At 39.3% G+C, this 19,461-nt stretch overlaps 1 protein-coding gene across 3 annotated transcripts in view; it reads left to right on the top strand.

Annotated features, from left to right (window-relative positions):
• Window positions 1–19,024, top strand: part of fam135b (family with sequence similarity 135 member B) — a 64,204-nt gene extending 45,180 nt beyond the window's left edge. For all 3 annotated transcript variants that reach the window (XM_025008620.2, XM_017428352.3, XM_025008621.2), the window contains 10 exons: window positions 2,413–2,486; window positions 2,564–2,718; window positions 3,705–5,580; window positions 9,205–9,371; window positions 9,528–9,619; window positions 9,725–9,822; window positions 12,258–12,409; window positions 12,558–12,668; window positions 13,215–13,328; window positions 14,284–19,024. In XM_025008620.2, coding sequence (XP_024864388.1) covers window positions 2,413–2,486; window positions 2,564–2,718; window positions 3,705–5,580; window positions 9,205–9,371; window positions 9,528–9,619; window positions 9,725–9,822; window positions 12,258–12,409; window positions 12,558–12,668; window positions 13,215–13,328; window positions 14,284–14,489 — 3,045 coding nt within the window. In that variant the 3' untranslated portion in view covers window positions 14,490–19,024. The remainder of the gene's footprint in view (window positions 1–2,412; window positions 2,487–2,563; window positions 2,719–3,704; window positions 5,581–9,204; window positions 9,372–9,527; window positions 9,620–9,724; window positions 9,823–12,257; window positions 12,410–12,557; window positions 12,669–13,214; window positions 13,329–14,283) is intronic.
• Window positions 19,025–19,461: the final 437 nt, after the last annotated feature.

Genomic DNA, 19,461 nt, shown 5'->3' with positions numbered 1-19,461 from the left:
TCATTTGTAGCTATATTGGGCTAAGATTTGGCACCAGTAACCTCCAGCTATACTACAGTTTCTTCAAAATTAAAAGTGGCTACCACAGCTACACACCAGAAAACTGGCTGTAACTTTGTCAAATTTCAAGATACTGAGCTCCAATTTGGCGTGGTGGTAGCTGATAGTGATCTTCAACACTTAGTTTAATTTTTTACAGCTACACACACACACCAAATGACATTTTTTCTTGTTTATGAGTTGAAATTGGCATCATTAATCAACACCATTGAGTCAGGTATGGATGTTACACCATAATACAGCAAAACTATAATAATGTCCTTTAAAAATATAAGTAAAAGCATTGATTCTTCCTGAAAGTTATGATCAAACAACAACACAAAGGCACTTCAAAACCTGAGGCTAACAGGCAAGGGGTCAGTAATGTTTTTGGTTTTGGTTGTGTGTGTGAGAATGTGCCTGTTTTTTTCCAAAATATCTCATGAATCTTTTGATATTTTTTTATGAAACCTGCAGAAAGTAATCACGGAATGTACAGTCAGTCCAATCCAAATGGCTTCCATATCCAACTGACCATAAGAACACAAAAATAGCTCTAACTCAGCCAGTTTTACAGATATTGACCTTACATTAAGTGCAGTAGTAGCAGAGACTGACCTAAAACAGATATTCTGAGCACTAACAAATTGTGCAAAATCTTTGTTTAAAATTTTGCCAATAGCTATTTGGAATCAACTCTGTCTGTCTGTTGGCAAAATATCTCATAAACCGCTGGTCAGATTTTAAGGAAACTTTCAAGTAATAATCATTTGATGTCACTCTACAATTGATTAACTTTTGAACTCAACCTAATACAAGATGGCTGCCAAAGCCAAAGGGAATATCTATCTATCTATAATGTCTATCTAATTCAGCCAGTTTGAAATATATTGTTCAGAGATTTGATGTGGTTGTAATTAAGAGTCATTCAGAAAACATGCTAAAACTTTAGAGTTAACTGTTGGAGTCGACTCTTTTTGTCTGCTAGCAAAAAATCTCATAAACCACTGGATGGATTTTAAAAAAACTTTCGGAGAATAATCATTGGATATACTGTACATCTACGGCTGATTAACTTCTGGAATGAATCATATTTAAGAGGGCCCACCACAGCTAATTGGTATTAGCTAACCCAAAAATGGCTATAACTGAGTTAATTTAACAGATATTCAGCTAAAGCTTGATGTGGTTGTAGCTGAGAGTCATTCACAATACATTCTTTGAGCATGACATTTTGCAATACATTGTGCATATTGTTATTTCCAAGGTTTTATAAAAACAGTTACATCTTTGTCTTTTCTCAACATAAGATGTTGTCTTGAGTTTTTGACTGTGGTGAAAAGTAAACAGAACTGTATCCAGCTGAAACCAATTTAATCAGGCTGATATGATTCCTGGTGCACTTTTTATCTTACCACTGGACTGTATAATCTGAACACTGTAAGCTCCTCACAGTAGAGGAGCTCCCAAGACTTGATTATTCTGCACTGTTTAGTTTCATTTATCTGAAAATGATGAACATGTTTGCTTTTGTATTAGATTACCCCGAGGGTAACTGTCGAGCCTCCATCCCAGCAGGAAACGTAGGCTTTCAATTAACACTTATTCTGTAATTACGGAGGAAGGAAATACACAAGAAACCGTGTTTGTGATGATGTGCCCGTCACGGCAGCTGACTGTCAGGGATGACGCTTTTCTAATTAGTTACAGAGGGAGAGCATGCTGCTTCGGTCCTGTTAAAGACTTCCAGAGTTCGACTTTTTATTGCCTGCCTCCAAAAGCGAAAGATGATAATGTTTCTGCACATGTCTGTGTGTAAGTGCCTCATTAAAATGATTTTAACTCAGTCAATTTTTCAGTTTTTTTGTCAAAATTTAGTGTGGTAGTAGCTGACAAAGATTCTCGGCAAAGACTCTGAGTGCTAACTCCTGGTACGACATTGATGTTTAAAGTTTTGCCAGCAATGGATAACTATTTAGTAACTCAATTCAAGATGGCCACCACAGCTATTTGACCTTAGCCTGCATAAAGACGACTTTACTTCAGTGAATTTTGCAGATCTTGAGCTAAAATTGGGTGTGGCAGTAGCTGACAGTGATTCACAACACATACTCCAAGTGCTAACCGATCATGCAAGATCAAGCAAGATGATGACATTTTCATGGTTTGACCAAAAGCAGCTGCAACGTCATTTCTCAACATCCGATGATATCAGTCAACATCAGATGATCTCAGTCTAAAATTTAAAAAAAGGGGCAGGTAATATGCATTCCTTCATGGAATGCTGGGATTTTAGTTTTCCTTCTAGATGCTAAATAATGCTAAATAATAAAAAAAACAAACACTGTTTCTTTTTGTTTCTGGTAACAACAGGTCAGGAGGTTCTCTGAAGCGTACTTCTTTACCGAGCACCCCAAAGAGATCTCTCTGACCTTTCAGGAGGACCTGTAAGTATCAGTATCTTACAGTAACCTCTCTGAGTGGAGAGAAACAAACCATTTATGAAACAATTCTCCTGTCAAAGTATCAACAGACATGGGCAGATAGCTACCGAGGTGCGGAGCTCAGACTACCTGACCAAAATGCCTCCTTTACCTGTTGAGTGCCTGGACATCGATGGAGACTGGAACAGCCTGCCCATCATCTTTGAGGACAGATATGTCGAGTCTCCACAAACAGGTAGCACAAATCTGACAACATACAGCTTTATATTGCTGTGTCTCCTAATGGCCCACGGCCATTTGGTGTCCTTTTTAATTGTATTTTAGATATTATGATATGAATCGCAGAACATTTTCTTCATCTCGATGAGTACACGAAGGTGTAGTCCTTGAAGGAAAACTCTTGCAATGAATCCTTCTGTTTCAGATAGCACAATAAAAATGTCACAAGGAATGCATGAATGAAAAAAAAAAAAATTAAAATGTTAACAAAGACCATAAATTGAGCTCACATCACACCTAAATTAAAGTCTCTGCTATGGCTTTCTGTGTGCTTTAGAATTGATTTTAAGATTAATTTATTGGTTTTTCAAAGTTATTAATGGTCTTAGCTCTTCCTGTTGATTAAACTTTATTTTAGCTTATGGTCCCTCCCAGACCCCTCAGGTCCTTTGGAAAGCTTTTTACAAAGTTTTATATCAATTCTATCTAATTCTAATCTGAGTCTTACCTAAGTTATATCTTATTATATTTTTAATTTCTATGAATTTTACTCAGCCTTAACTACTTTTATGCTTATTTGCAAGTAAAAGAAACAACATTTATTTTAAGTTACTTTTAATTTTTTTTTTCTTTTATTAGAGTTATGGTTTTACTAATCTTTAAATTTCAGAACTTTTGTTTTTATCATTTTTAAATTTTTGCTACCTACCTCTGACGTTTCCTAATTAAAAATGTCTTTCCTCAGTTTTTTGAGTTTTTGCTTGGTAGAGTTACCATTATTTAATTTTTTTTACAACCTTTTGCTGTTTTACATGATCTTCTTTGTGGCTGTTTTGTTTCTGTTTCCTTGTTTGTTGCTTTCCTTCTGTTTTTCTTTTATTTTAATTTGGTGTAAAGCACTCTGTTCCACTTTGTGTATGAGAAGTCCTTTTTAGCTAAAGTTTGATAGATTCTCTCAGAGCGAAATTGCTCACTACAAACAGAATGTCCTTGTTTTCTCAGAGACAGTGTCACACGTGCCAAACCTTGAAAACTCCAAGGAGCAAACCAGCTCACATCTCACCATGAGTCCTGCCACAATGGTTCCTGAAAGAAGCCAGGACAACAGATCGCCAGCGACACCCCTGGATTCCTCAGACAGTGAGGAAAATTTGGAGCTGCCCGTAGATGTCTCATTAATCAGAGATCAGAGCAGAACAGATGTAAGACGTACCCAGAACCTCATTCAGACTGAGCACGGTGGTGAACTCTCTGCAGCTGAGGCAGAGAACATCAAGGAACCAGCAGAACGTCAAAGCCAGCATGAGGAGAGCTGCATTCCTGGCTGGAATGACAGTGCAGTTGGGCTTTATGGTGTGGATCCGTACAAGGAGGAGGGGGGCCTGAGTCATGGCATGGATGACTCCTCTGTTCCTAAAGTCACAGAAAATATTATTCAACCTTATGATGGTAGAAACCACGATATAGCAAAGGAGAATGGAAACACAGAAGAAGAGTTGGACTCTACCTTGCCTTTTAGTCACTCCATAGATGATGACAGTGAAGATGTTCCCAATAACACCCTTCTGACCTTTATGCATCCAGTTACACCTCTCGTTCCCGGAGACCTGAGAAAAGACAGACGTCATCGTAAAGGCTCAGTGGGCTCTAAGATCATGAGGCGCTCATCCTCTCTCATCTCTGACTCGGGCATTGAGAGCGAGCCCAGCTCGGTGGCATGGCCTGTGGAAACTGCACTGCAGGGGCGGCCTTCGCTGGATTTCTCGAGTGAACGGGAGCTCCCGAAGCAAATTGTTTTGAACCATGCAGTGCATCGCAGCTGTGTGGAAGGTCTGCAGATGGAGAGCAACGGCAGCCTTCCAAGTGGAGGTATACAGGCCTCGCTCACCTCCATCAGCTCCCTGCCCTACGAGGAGGACCAGCAGCAAAGGCAGCTCAGCAAACTGACCAAGTCGCTCTCTGCACCTCAGATAAGTAGCCCAGAAGATGCTGAGGAGGACCGTGTGCTGCCCAACCAGGACACAGACAGAGTTTATCTCCAGGGTTTGGAGTTGTGTTCAGAGCAGAGTGAATTTTCTCAGCTAGACAGAAATCCTGATGAAATTCTCAAGAATGTTACCTCTGGGAAGTCAGACTCTCAGCAGTACCCATCAGAGACGCGTAGAATCAAATCAGCGTTAAGAGCTGAGTCTGAAGTGTTGGTTTTACAAGACTCTGAAGAAAGCTCTTATGTAAAGGGAAGTGCTGTTATTGGCAGCCAGGGGAAGGAAAAGGACCATCAAACACACACAAGTGGAAGAAGCACTTCAGTAGAGGATGTGCATTTGGGTGAATCAGAGGCAGCATCCTGCAGCTGTAGAAACAAGCCATGTGTGCGTCAAAGTGCAGCAGAGCAGGGAGGCATTAGCTCCGAGAATGAGTGCCGGAGTTCACATCAGAGCAAACTGCAATGCACAGTGGACAAACCACAAGTGGGTCCCTTACAGACACCCCGAAAAGAGTCGCAGTCCAACGAATTTACCATCATGCCGAGGCCGAGTGAGCTGACAGGCCTGACCACCATGAAAATACTGCCATCGGTTCCTCTCGGTGGGACGTCAACGGGTGACTGTCAGACTAAACCCTCGAAGATTCCTAACTCGGGCCTGGCCTTTGTGAACAAGAAGATGGTGGAGGTGGTTAACATGTCGGTGTCCTGTGCGCCAACTTGTCTGCCATTCTCATCTGTCCTAAGAGACTCTCCCTCTATCAGTGGAATATCAGCTCGCCAGGCGTCCTCGCCCATTACCCATCAGCCCCTGGGGTCCTTCGGCATCATCTCCTCTTTGTCCCTCACGCCACTCAACATGGATGAAGAGACCAATGAACGGATGCTGAAGTGAGTTGTTGTTTTTGCCAAATGTATTATTAGTAAACAATAAGAATGTAAAGGTACACACAAGTTTTGTGGTGAGAAACAAAAAGCAAATGTATGTGTTGGCAGGGGCATCAGGCCACAGACACCTGATAAGATAAGACACCTCGTCTTGTCTTAGTGCCTGCTCAGAATTTGACAAAATGGCAGGATTTATTTATTTTTTTACATGTGACTGAGAAAGAGTTTAATAAAAATAGTAAAACACAATCATTTGAAAATCATTTAAACCCTCTATTTATGTAAAAGCAAAAAATAAACCTAAACAACTTTTTTTTATTGAATCTGATTTTTTTTTGTATCAGATTATAGTCGGAATGAGTTGAGTAACAGTTCTGAAGTTGATTCAGAAAAGTTTATCACCCTAAGTCTTCCATTGGCAGACCACTCTATTGAAGTACTGGTGGTTTTTCTTTGAAATGTAAAATATGAAATGTTTTTTTCTAAAATGACATGATTTGATTGAAAGCCTATGTTTTTATTTATTTTTTCTAAAACCCAATATCTCCCTTTTGTTTGAAATTAATGTCTTCACAAATGTTTAAGATAATGCACACTCAAAACAACACAGACACTTTGTAGAGTTCTGTGATACATAGAACAGATTTCCACGTCACCTCAGTCTAACAGAAATTAGGTTTCTGGCTTTGTTTCAACATTGTTCTTTAATTTTGTTGCTAAATGTGGCAAAATCAAGAGCAAACAGTGTTTACTGCACTGGTTTTCGGTTTAGTTCCCAACTGCTGTGACAAAACTGTATCTGACTCCTCATTTACTTGAAAATCCCAGCTTTTTTAACCCCAGGGTACAGTAATCTCTCCATTTTTGAATCCTAACGATTATTATTTTCTTTTGATGGTTTTTTGGAGCTTTTTCTAACTAAACATAGGATTTATTGGTTCTGTAAATCACTGTACACTGCCTCCCTCCTTGTTTGGAAAGTGTCTTTGGATATCATTCTGACTTTTTAAATTTCCCATTCTGTGTAAGGTGCCAAAGCCCCACCCCTTCACATTTGGTGTCATTGAAGAGTCCTCCGTAAATATCCAAAGCAGTTATTTCAGTAGTATCCAGTCTGTGGGTGATAGTCAGGTTTACAGTTGTCCTCTACAGAGAACAAATTTGAACTACTGGTAGTCAGTAGGATATAAAAAATGGACTCACTGACAAAAAAGAAAGTTCAAGAGGCAGAAGGAATGGTCCAGTTTGGATGCAATTGGGTCCACATGCAGACCAGTATTTAAATTACACCATTTGCAAACAGCTGGTACGTCTTCACTGAGCACCAGAAGGCATAAATGGTGGCATCACAAGTGGAGCGATAGTGTTATCAGGCAGTTGTTCAATAATTAGTCAAAACAGTGAGTGAAAGTCCGCAGATGTAGAGAATGCCTCATAAATGCATCAGACAACATTACCAGCACTGGGTGGAGTTCGATAGGGGTCATATTGTGGGTTTGCATGAGGTTAGGTGATTATAGTGTTTAAATACAGATATGGAATGTACGGATGTCACACTTGGCTTCAATTGGTACATGAGGACCCCCACACACATCCTGAAGCCTCTGGTAGCCCAGGAAAGACCACACCAAGGAAGAATCATTGGATTGTTTGCCAGACTCGTAAATTTTGTTTCTTCATTACCACACATGACCGTGTGTCTACGTGTAACAATTTCAAGGGCAGACCCTGCCAATATTGTTGAGAGACACACTGGTGTTAGTCCTGGCATCATGGTTTGGGGAGCCACAGGGTACCTCTGGTAGGGATTCGAGGGACCTCAATGGCATGGAGCTACTGTACGTCAGTGTCACCCTGCGTCTATGTCTTACCCCTCCTGAGTCAGAACCTTGAAACAGTCTTTGAACAAGACAACAACTGTCCACATACAACAGATGTACGTAGGTGGTGTCCAAACTATTTGACAAGTGGACCAAAATAGTCACATTGAAAATACTCGCAGGTAATCAGAAGTTACAATTTTTGATTTAAAGAAAAGTGTAAATATGTTTTCCTAATTTGGATTATTATTTTTTGTTTAACCTCAACATAAACACAATATTTTAGTAAAATAACAAAAGCTTACTAATTTTTTCTAAAATGTTGTAGATTCAAAACATAAAACGCCTTGCAAATATTTCAGTTCCTTTGATTTGTTGGGTCCATTATTTAATGTTTTCTTGTGCTTGGAAAGTACATTTGAGTTTATTGCTAAGAACAAATATGCATTGTGAGTCACTTCTTTGAGAACATTTGCTAAAAAACGATAATGTGGCCTGACAGTAGACAACTTAAGTAAAAAGTTTATAAACTCACAGTTTGAATCCCACCTGAGGGAGTTTATTTAAAAAAAAAAGCTCTGGTCGAAGCACTGAAAAAGTGTATTGTATGCATATTATGGCGACTCCATAATTATTTAACAAAGTCCAATTTCCCTCTCTTGGTGATTAAATCAACAGTATTTTTTTAAATTTTTATTACTCAAAAACATTTGCTATATTTAGCCTAGGTTTATGAATGGTTACCCAAAAGTCTACTTTTTGGAAAAGTTGGTAAAGATTTGTGATTCTTTTCAACTTGAAATTGAAATAAAACATGTAAACATGGTTCACTGAAGACAAAAAATTTGTATTGTACTTTATATTGCACATTTTAGGAAGATTCTTTTTATCGGGTTTTTGTGTTAAACCTAAAAATGATAGAAATATCACCCTCGAAATCTGCATCAAGCTCTAAATTTCCAACACAACTTTCTGTCAGTGGGTGTAACTACTCTAACCTTTTGACATTTCTTCTAAGTTGTTACAGAAAAAATAAATGTTTAAAAAATTTTTAGTCAATCAAGTGCGTAGAATACCTTGTCAGCTCAAAAGTTTAAAGACTTTTTCTTTAAATAGTTTGATTCCACTTAAATTATCAACTAGATGTCTGACTACACATTTACAGAAACTAGTTGTCAACCTAAAAACTGGTTCAGGCAGATAATGCCTCTCAGCATGTCAATAAATAATGTTTATTAGGATTTGTCCATGTTCCAGATTAAGTTCGGAAGGTTCATTGTGTGAACCATGTGCAGGAAACGAGGTCAAAACACCAAATCTTCTGGGGTTTTTTGGAGCCGGCTGGTGACATCTGCTGCGGTAGCTGGCACTTACTCACGCTTGGAAAGTGTCGCATAACGAAATTGGGGGAAGTGGGCGCAGTTTTAAAGCGAAAAAGTCAAGATGAGGTGAAACGCCCCCCGAGTGGATTAAATCACATCAAAGAGTGCTCAGACAAATCCGTCATGATTAGCTGCAAGTACAGGGACTGCCAGCAGATTTGTTTTGACTCCCGCACGGCTGAAGCCTGTAACCTGGCACAACGACAGGCTAAACTTTGAGAAGCTTACTTATGAATGTCAGGCTTCAGTTTAAAAGCTTTTCTTTGCTCAGAGGTGGGCAGAGTGATTGTTCCACCACTTAAATGCAAAAGCTGATTTGCTGCTATGTTTTGACCCAAAGTGAGACAACTGTAGGCGTAAAGTCTCTTGTATTTTGTTTTATTTATTTATTTTTTTTACAAAAGTATTTTTCTTTTTTTCTCTAGTTTCTACAAAGCCAAAGAAGAGCTACTTAAAGAGCTGAACTTTCCAGCCAGCTTGTACAGTGACGTTCCTCTCCTGGCATCAGACCTCCCCTACTTCCCCCCAGAAGAGGATGATGAGGAGTTTGATGATGGCATCCACCTTGTAGTGTGTGTCCATGGGCTTGACGGTGAGGCTTGTCTAATTTCCCAGCGAGTGTACAGACACTTCTGAAGCATCCTTCTTTAGAAATCCATTAATATATTTTCTGAGATTGTGCCTTTACAGCCTAATAAACTCTGAGGGAAAAAAACAACAACTTTGAGCGTAATTTGCTCTCGCGCAGGAAACAGTGCAGACCTTCGGCTGGTGAAGACGTTCATCGAGCTGGGGCTGCCGGGGTCCAGACTCGACTTCCTCATGTCTGAGAGGAACCAGGTGCATTCGACAGGAGCGAACTTGGCGACACGCGTTGAAAGCACTTTAAAGTGACATGCAGCGCATCGATGGCCCAGCTGTTTACCATGCTGTTTCTCCCTGCAGGCGGACACGTTTGCAGATTTCGACACCATGACAGACAGGCTTTTGGATGAGATCATTCAGCACATCCAGCTGTACAATCTCACCATTGGCAGGATAAGGTCAGTGGCTAAAGTTAACCACAAGTTAAAGTTAAAGTTATCTCAACAAATTGCCCCCTTGAATGGTTCTGATTTTATACGAGAGTAAGAAGGAACACTAAAACAGCACTTAATGACCAGCAGATGGCAGCAGAGACTGTTTTTGTTTTTTTAACTCAGCTGAAGACAATCATTGTTTTCCTGATAATTTATTGACCCAGTACGAATAAATGACACAAAATGGATGAATTGCTCTTATCAAATGGTGCCAATAAGCTTCTGACTTTCACATGATAGACCGTATTCCTTTAAGCAGCACTTTGCTGCCTAGTTCTAAATAAATTAAGCTATTCATCTTCTCACTTAATTGCCCCCAATGTGCCAATTTGTTTCTTTGTTAGTGTTTCCACCCAAGTTTCCCAACTCTTTTTATTGTGACATACTCTCCAGAGAGCACATATCAAAGACAAAAGCAATGGACTGCCACGGCAGCATCTGGATCTTTCAACATTATCTCTATATTTAGTTTGAAAGGAGACAGATGAGAGGGAGCTGGCACAACGATGAGGGATTGTGGGCAGAGCTGCAACAGAACAGTAATTAAACTAAGTGGCAGACAGAGCTTGATGAAGCTAATATTTCCCACTGCTGTTAGTTCATGTCCTCTAACTTAGCTATGTTGTCAGAGCCTATGAGGACATTTTAACAGTTACCAAGTAAATAGATCTTGGTGATTTCAGATTTCTGGATGACCAGCACAATCAGTTCCTTCTTTAAGGTACTACTGCACTAGGCTGCAAACTGTTGGATACTAGTTGGCGACTGAAACTTGAGTAGTTATTAGGGGTAAATTGAGACACTTAGCTCACGAAACGAGACGAGACGCTGCATTGACGAGATGCGATTTTAACAATATTTAAAATATAATATTTTTAAGATAAAGGTTTTTGCCACAAACTCAACCTCAAAACGGTTCTTCAGCTTGACATCACCTTCTAACTTCTCATTAAGGCTGTGTGACCTTTGAACTCAGGGGGGTCCAACTCATTTTCACAAGGGGCCAAAATTAAAAACCTAATGAAGAGCCAAGCCAACCAGGTTTTTTTTTCAATTTGTAGTTTTACCTAATAAATAAATAAAACTGCCATGGTTTTCAGATTTCTTTTGAAACATTCATACATTAATATAAATTGAACTTTTCCCCAATATTTTTGCTTATCAGTCAGATTAAACTGTTTACTGGATTATTTATTTATTCTTTTGATAAAAACTTTTATTCATTATTGGTTTCTAAAAAAATTATCACAGGGCATCAAAACATCTGAATAAAAACCCTCAACAGCTACAAATATTTCACCCTGAAATTACAGAAGAAAGCACAAAAAGAAGTGGACATTAGAGTGAAACTCCTTTATATGCTTTTTTAAAATTATTTTTTTTATCACAGAAAAGTTGCTTACGCTTATTAAGACAGATAATCAAACAGCTCGTGTTGGGAGCAGGAGGGGGACTTTTGCTAAATGGTACAGTCAGATTTTGGTCCACCTCCCCCTCCACTCAAAGTTTGATAGACTCTTCCTCTCAACTCAAAGGGATTAACAAAAGGTTCAAACTTTATCTTGTCAGCTTCAAAGTCGAGAAATCACAGCGTGAACTCAACAATAAGTCTGGTTTGTTTTAAAGAAATGCACATTGGAGACTCTTTCCCTCAACACGTGGCTGGGGCAGGGCTGCTCACAACACTGTCTATGTGTACCGTGTGGTCCTAGTGCCTCACATGTTTGTTTAAACTGCTGCCACCCAAACAGTTTAGAGTGGTGGGGACATCTTCACTTCAGTGCTCATTTCACCAACTTGATAGTGGTTTGTGAGACAGTTTTTAGAAAGAAATCTGTAGTACAAGATCTTGTTATATTGACCATACACCCAATATTGCAAGAAAATACAACTTTTTCATTGCAGCCCACTAAAATATAAGTTCTTGCGACCAAGTGACCAATGAGCCATGTGGCCGCATTTTACATGGCAAAATCTTTTAAATTATTGTTTTTTATGTGCGTGCACAGCACAGCAAAAGTGTATTTGCACATGATGTCATTGCCCACCACCACCCACCTGCTTTGGCCAGCTACGTTCCCACCTTGGATTTGGACCAGATGTTTATTAGGTAGTTTTCGGGGTTTCTAGACCTTGACTCTGTGACTGTTGTGAGAGAAAGTTTGTCTTGAACATCTTCAAAATTCAAATGACAAGACTGCAAGCCTTTGCGACTCAAGCAAGGATATTGAGAACACTGCAGTCGCTGCCCAGTCTGACGCTACCTTTAAGAAGAGTCTGTATTGAGCTGCTAAGCAGCTGTTGAAGTCAGCAGCATTGGGGGATCAGTCATTATTTCTCCACTGCTCACTCGAGCTGCCAGTTTCACTCCCTGACAGTTGTTTGTCTTCATCTTCCAGCTTCATCGGCCACTCTCTGGGGAACGTCATCATCCGGTCTGTGCTGACAAGGCCTCGTTTTCGCTGCTATCTGCCCAAGCTTTACACTTTCCTCTCGCTGTCGGGCCCACACCTGGGAACGCTGTACAACAACAGCACGCTGGTCAGCACAGGTGAGCCCTCCACTCAGCTCTGAGATGAAGACACACCGCAAACATGCTGCTGTGGAGAACAGTTGCTTGATGCTATGTGCTCAGCAGCATCTTTTATCTAACAAGGCCCGGCTGTGTGTCTGTGTGCGCATGGGTGTGTGTTCCTCAGGTCTGTGGTTAATGCAGAAACTGAAGAAATCAGGATCCTTGCTGCAGCTCACCTTCAGAGATCACGTTGATCCACGGAAAACATTCCTCTATCTCCTGAGTCAGAAACCAGGTACAATATGAAAGCAGTGTGAACAAAGGCGGCGCACTGACGGCCTCACTCTACAGACTACAGCTTGAAAGACGCGCTGTTCAAATATTCATGAAAAAGTTGTCATCTTGTCTTTTTGTTTGTCAAATTTCTGCGGGTGTCAGCTCAGTAGCACACAAACCGTGGCAGTGAGCTGTGAGAGGCCTCCCCACTGTGTGAATGGAACAAAGCAGCCGTTTGTCACATAAGCATGAAGAAGATAAGCCTGAAAATGCTTCTTTTTTTTTTTCACCTCTTTTGGAGCTGCAGCGGGATGACAAAATGATCCAAACCCTGTCATTGGAAACTCAACAGTGAACTCTCTTAAAAGCACACTGACAGGAGACTAAAGGGAAAAAAACAAACCTCACACAGCTTTATCGTACCAAGCCTGTCATTGTTCCCTGTGATTGTAGTTTGCGTTTTACAACTGATTTGTTTCTTTCCTCTGTTTTGCTGTCTCTGCCTTTTTCTCCCAAACACAGGCAGCAGTGTTTTAGAGGATTCTTTTGGTGTTCTTTTTTTCAGGGCTGCAGTTCTTCAAGAATGTGGTGTTGGTTGCATCTCCACAGGACCGATATGTTCCGTTCCACTCTGCCCGAATAGAAATGTGTAGGACAGCTCTGAGAGACAGAACCACAGGTGAGACATGCAGGTTTATTTTAGCGTTAGAAATGATATATATTCCAGTATTTATGTATATAATTTGAGAATTTGTATCCCAATCCCACTGCAGCTTCTCAACACTGATGCTGCACTCAGCTGCCAATTTACAGTGCAAGGCTTTAAAAGTGAAGTTTAGTTTTAGGTACCCTTTAGGTTGTGTGGAGTTCATAAGAGTAATTAGTATCTTACCTGCAGCAGATGGCAGTCAGAACGATACCATAGTGAAAAATCAGGAAGAAAATGCTGGAAACAGCCACTCATAGCAGGGCTCAGATTCTAAATTGTGATCCAGCAATGTACTAATCGGTACTGGAGACCAAAGCATGGTTCCCATCCTGGCCCCAAACCAGAATTTGTACTAACTAGCACTTTGTTCAAACATTGAGTCTGAGTGAAACTTAGGGCTGCAGTTAATGATTGTTTTAGTAGTCAGGTAATCAGTTAAATTTATTTTGATTAGTTGATTAATCAACAAATAGTTGTAATCCAACTCTTTTTTTATGGGCTCTTCTCCTGTTCTGAGCTCCAGTTCATGTTTTACCTCACCTGCTCCAGTTTGCCCACCTGTAAACATCACCCTAATGTCTGCATTAATGCAATATAATGTTCCACAGCAAATTACAATAGCAACCAGAATAATTTCAAACTAATCGAAAAGTTTTTGTCATTTTACTTGTGACCGCCACAAAAAAAGAAAAAAAAAACAAAACATTAAATGGAATATCTTTGCATTGTGGATTATAAGATTATCATAGTTAGATTCCATTTTGTTCTGCTGAATAATTAAAATATAACTTTGGCTGTGTTTTAGTTTAAAACAAAATTATTTACGAGATTGAGTGCAAAAAGAAAAAAATTGTTTGTCTGAGTACACATGGTCAAGTTGTAAATGCAGCAGCACCTATTCTAACTGTGCTCATTTCATCTGAAGGACCTGTGTACACAGAAATGATCAACAACCTCCTTCAGCCGGTTGTGGAGGCTAAAGAGTGCCGGCTGATCCGACAGAACGTGTTCCACGCTCTGCCCAACACAGCTAACACACTGATTGGCCGCGCGGCCCACATCGCCGTCCTGGACTCGGAGCTCTTCCTGGAGAAGTTCTTCTTGGTGGCAGGGCTCAGCTACTTTAGATAAAGGTGCTAACAGGCTCATGGACTGAGGCTGACTGCGTTCGAAAGACGGAGGAAAAGAACCTCACCGTTACTCTGTAATGGTGATCCGGTGTGTGTGTGTATATATATAAACCCCTGGAAACCAACAGATCAGATCCGTCTGTCCAACCTGTCAGCACTGATAGCAGCTGGTGTGAAAGGATTAGTAAAGCTACGACTGTTTCTTCTGAAAGCTCAGAGGTCTGAGTGTGACGTGTAGCCATGCATGACTAAACATCTGATGACAGGGTTGTCTGTAGATGTTTGTCTGCCTTATAAATTCTCAACCAGAAACACAAATAGATGCAAACTGAGGTTTCGCAGCCTTGATCGCTGTCTCTGTAGAGTCAGCGTCACTGCTTGTTGGCAACCTTCACTCTGATGATAGTCCTACACTGTCTTCTAAACCTAGAAAACAGATTTGCAGCATTTATCCCCATTGATTGTACCTGAAGTATTTTGTTGTACAAAAATAGCTCTTCCTTTATACAAAATATATATATTATTTTTTATGTTTTGACAGTAAAGGTAGTCCACCTAAGTGTGAACGCATCTCATCCATCTAATAGTGACGTTCCGTGTCCAAATCCATTTAACTCTGAGCTATGTGTTAGCAAAGATGTAACTATGTAGCCTAAAATCTGCTTCTACCTTTTCAGATCAGCCAGTTATTGTACCTGACAGTTACATATTAGACTTGAGCAAAAGTGTTTTGCAGTATTAATATAAAAGACAAAGCGTTGGATCGCCTTGTAAATTTCTTTGGATTGTCGCACTGACAGTATTAAGGAAGTGAGAGTTTAAGTTGCTGTTGCCAAACCATCCAGAACTCACGCAGCCCTGGGAAAAATGTGTCATCGTGTTTTTCTGTACCTGCCGTTTGGATTTTTCAAAAGAAGTAAGGCTAAACTGAAATGTAGCTAAATCTAAGTTGTCACAATAATTAGCAACAATGATTACTTTATGAATAATAAGACTTTACATTACCCTTTATCAAAATATAAGTGTCTGTCACGTCGTAGCTCACAATTTTGTATCTTTAATCAGCATTTGAATTTAACATGACACAAGGCTTAGAGTGGCTGTGTTAGTTAATGGGTTATTCTACACCAATTAATTTTGATTGGATTGTCACATCCGATACCGATTTATAACTGATTAATTCTGTATAAAACTAGTTGTTTGCTGTCAGAATAACTGCTGATGCAGACATGCCTCTGTGCTCCTATATACCAAATCAACAACATTATTTTTATGGAAGAAAAGGTTCCAGGTTCGCCCTCAACTTAAGAAGAATAAAACAAAACAAGTTAACCTAGAATAACAAAAAAACTGAAGATTTACATATTTAATCTTTTTTTTTTAGTCATGCATGGGTTACTGGTAAAGGATGAATAAAGCCAGGCGTGCACTGCGCAGTTTGTCTTATCACAATAAAACAGGTTTTGTATCATTTAAAAACATGTCCGAGTTGCAGCTTTCCAAGTCCACACATTTATTCCACCTGTGACCAAAAAGTAAAATAAAATAAAAACAGAATTGCTCCTAGTACTGTATTAATGTAGGAAGTTGGACGTCATATTTTTGTGCAAAGTGCAAATTTCCCAGACATTAGAGAAAAGAAAACACAGCTGGGGGCCTTTTTAATTTTTTTTTTTATAAATCTTGAATGGTATATAGGAGCCTTTAAAGTGCAAGATCAATTACAGCCTCTGGGAGTTAGTTCACCAACATCATACTCTAGTTGGGTCCCACTTTAAATGTGGCATTGTGTTTCCAAAAAAAAAAAGTTAATCTTGTCCAATAAGCCAGTATGTTTTCAGCTCAGTCCACTCTTTATAATCAGTATGCTGTTGAGCTTTCTAAACCAAGCTATTTAATAAATGTTTGTAGTCAAAGATGCACACTTGTGTTCAATGAGCCTGCAAACATCACCATCCAGCTCCATCTTTTGACTTCATTTTCACAATGACAATAACCAGAAAATACCCTTCATACTTCAGAAGGAAACTTCACACAGAAGACCCCATGTTGGCTTTGATTTTTAATTAAAGTTTGTGGTAGTGTCAGACAGCCGTGCTGATCTAATCTAAAACCAACATTCGGAAAATTACAACAAAATTACAACAAGACAATAGTTCTATTCAACAGTCTATATCGCTCGCTTAACAAACCATTTTTAACCTCTTGATAAAAAAATCTTCCAGTTAAAGTCATATTTTTTATTTAGTTTAGATATTATTACCTAAACTTTAAAAGAACTTCACAAAACGAGTGGTAATGGGATGGTTTTGAGTCATTTACACATTGTTTAATAAACCAGAGTGATACATACTGATATGAACAGAACCGGAAATAATGTACTTTTTTGTTTCTGCTGTTGCAAATGCATATAAATGTCTTTTTTTTGTCCCATCATTGTGCTGTCCATTTTTTGGTGTTAACACGTTCTGAGATCATGTCAGCAGTTGCACATAACATGTGGATCTGCTTCATAATGTAGTTCTGTGCATTGGTTCTATTTGAACCTTTGCACTGGTTTATTGGCAGGTGCACTTTATTAACAACCTTGAATCGACCTCTTCTAGCTTTAAAAAGAAAAAGAGTCCAAGCAGCTTCTTTGTCGTTAAGGTCGAGTTCTGCGTTTATTGTGAGAAGTAAACTGAGCTGTCCGTCTCAGCCATTCAACCATTGTCTCGTCTTCAAAGTGTCCGTTCTCAGAGAATAAAACTGATGACATAGCAATGTGTTCTCTTTGTGGGGATCCGTTGTTGCGGCCCCTGCATGGTAAGCACAGAGTGTCACAGTGATTGACTCAAATCAGATGAGCTTCGTTTGGGGTGCAGAAAAAGCTCAGAAAGCAACGCTGCAGTCTTCAGGACATGCCGTTCATCGTGTGTCATTCTGCAGCAGCTCAACCCCTCCGACACACACACTTGTGCTTTGTGTGGGTAAGGCTTTTGCTTGTTGACTTTGCCTCTGTGTGTGTTTAGGGCCATGTGTATTTACACTGGAAATCAATGGAGGAGCAACATGTTTGAGCGGCATCAAGGCTCTTCAAGGGCAGGAAACAGTTTAATGAGTTGGATGGCTGCACCACTAGTTAGTATCTCACCGAGCTGCGACTGTTAGCGTTTTTAAACAGCATATGTAAGGTGTTCTCCAGAATGCAACGGTCGCGGGGGTAGGGGGTTCAATTTCCAAAATTGTGACAAATTTCTGTTCACGATAGCCATGGATTTGTCACAGGTGTCTCAAACCCGTCTTGATTTTGTCTCGGGCACCTTCAACTCATCTCAAGAGCTCCACAGCTAGGGGTGGATGATGTGACAGTAATCTTTGCAACAATAGTACTTTGCAAGTTGCTGAACAATGTATATATATATATATATATATATATATTTATATGTGTGTGTGTGTGTGTGTGTATAGGCGCAAGCTATCATTTCTAACAGACTTTAATCTGTTTGTACAATCTTGTCAACTTCTGCTTGACAAATGCTTTCTTCGTCTTACACCAAAGGCTTTGCTGGACAACTATTAGCTTGACTGAGACTAAATCGTGTGTAATCTCTTTTTTTATTATTTATTTATTTTTTTTATAACAGAATATTTTATTCTGCGCATACAGCTCCAAAGTCTGTAATCACATTTCTATTGTCGTGTTTTCATGTGGAGGAGTTACCTGAAGTGATAATGTCAGCTTGGGCTAACTGAAGTGATAAGCTGGTATCACAGATAATGAAATGATGTGCACAGCCTAGAATACACTTTTGCAAGTTGTACAAAAAAAGCTGTTTTGTTTTTTTTAACTGGCGGTGCAAAACTCAGTCTAATGCCTCGCTGATTGCTTTGTCACAAGCGCTCAGTGACACTGCAGTGAAATAAATAATTTATTTTTTTTGCCTACCGAATCAAGCTCGACTTGTCAGCTAGACTTTACCAGTCGCAGCCCAGTGAGATACTACCTCAAAGGTTTCACAGTATTTTCCTCTAAGCTTAGGTTAAAGAGAGAGGAAGAATATCATTCATGGCAACATTTTTATCAGAGCTTGTTACATATGTATTTATGCTGCTGTGATCACTCGGAGTGAATCCAGAGTAGTTCAGTAAACCCAACAAACCCTTTCAAGTGTTGTCGACCTTCAGAACTGTCTGACTTGAACCTTTTTGTATCTGACTGCCCTTTACTTTTACTTTTGATTCATATATGTGAGAGAAGTGTTATCATTGTTTCATTGATGCTGGATCACCTTTCATGTGTTCAAACTGAATGTAAAAGAAAAAGTTAAACATCACTGTGAAGAACATGTATTTATTTCATTTTTTAATAACTTGTAAAGTACCATAAATCCTACTTCATCTGTGCCAATACTACTGTAGTATTTTTCTATGTTGCTGACCATACTGTCTGTATTCTGTAGTAGCTTGTGTTTTATGAAAAAATATATATATAAATACAAGTATATATTGCATAGTAATATATAATGATGTTAAAATAAAACAATTCTTTTTGCATTATTGTATAATGTTTCATTTACATTTATGGTGTTAGTCAAGGGTACTAACACATTGTTCAGTTTTCAGAGTTGCTTCACATTCAGCTTTATCTTAGAGTCTTCGCATGTCCCGTGTCTCCGATAATGAATGGTTTAAAACAATTAAGGGCCTAGAATTCCTTAAAGGAATGTCAATTACTAAAACCATTTCATTTTAAGAAAACACCAAGTTAAAAAAAAGTTAAAAAACAAAAACAACTGGACTTCTATTCTGTAGTTGAAGACGTTTCGCTTCTCAGCCGAGGAGAAAATCCTTCTGAGTTTCTCAGATACTCCAGCAAGGTAAGGAATGACAATGTTCTTTCCTCTGTTCCTCTCCTTGTTCTGTTCCGTGGTGTGTTTAGTGGATTTCCTAGCTGACTTGACAAAGGCCCAATTGGGATACCCACATGTTTG

This window comes from Kryptolebias marmoratus, linkage group LG5, assembly GCF_001649575.2.
Source record: "Kryptolebias marmoratus isolate JLee-2015 linkage group LG5, ASM164957v2, whole genome shotgun sequence".
Taxonomy (NCBI): Eukaryota; Metazoa; Chordata; class Actinopteri; order Cyprinodontiformes; family Rivulidae; genus Kryptolebias; species Kryptolebias marmoratus.
Note: the sequence above shows the minus strand (reverse complement) of the source record. Positions and strands in the feature narration are given on the sequence as shown.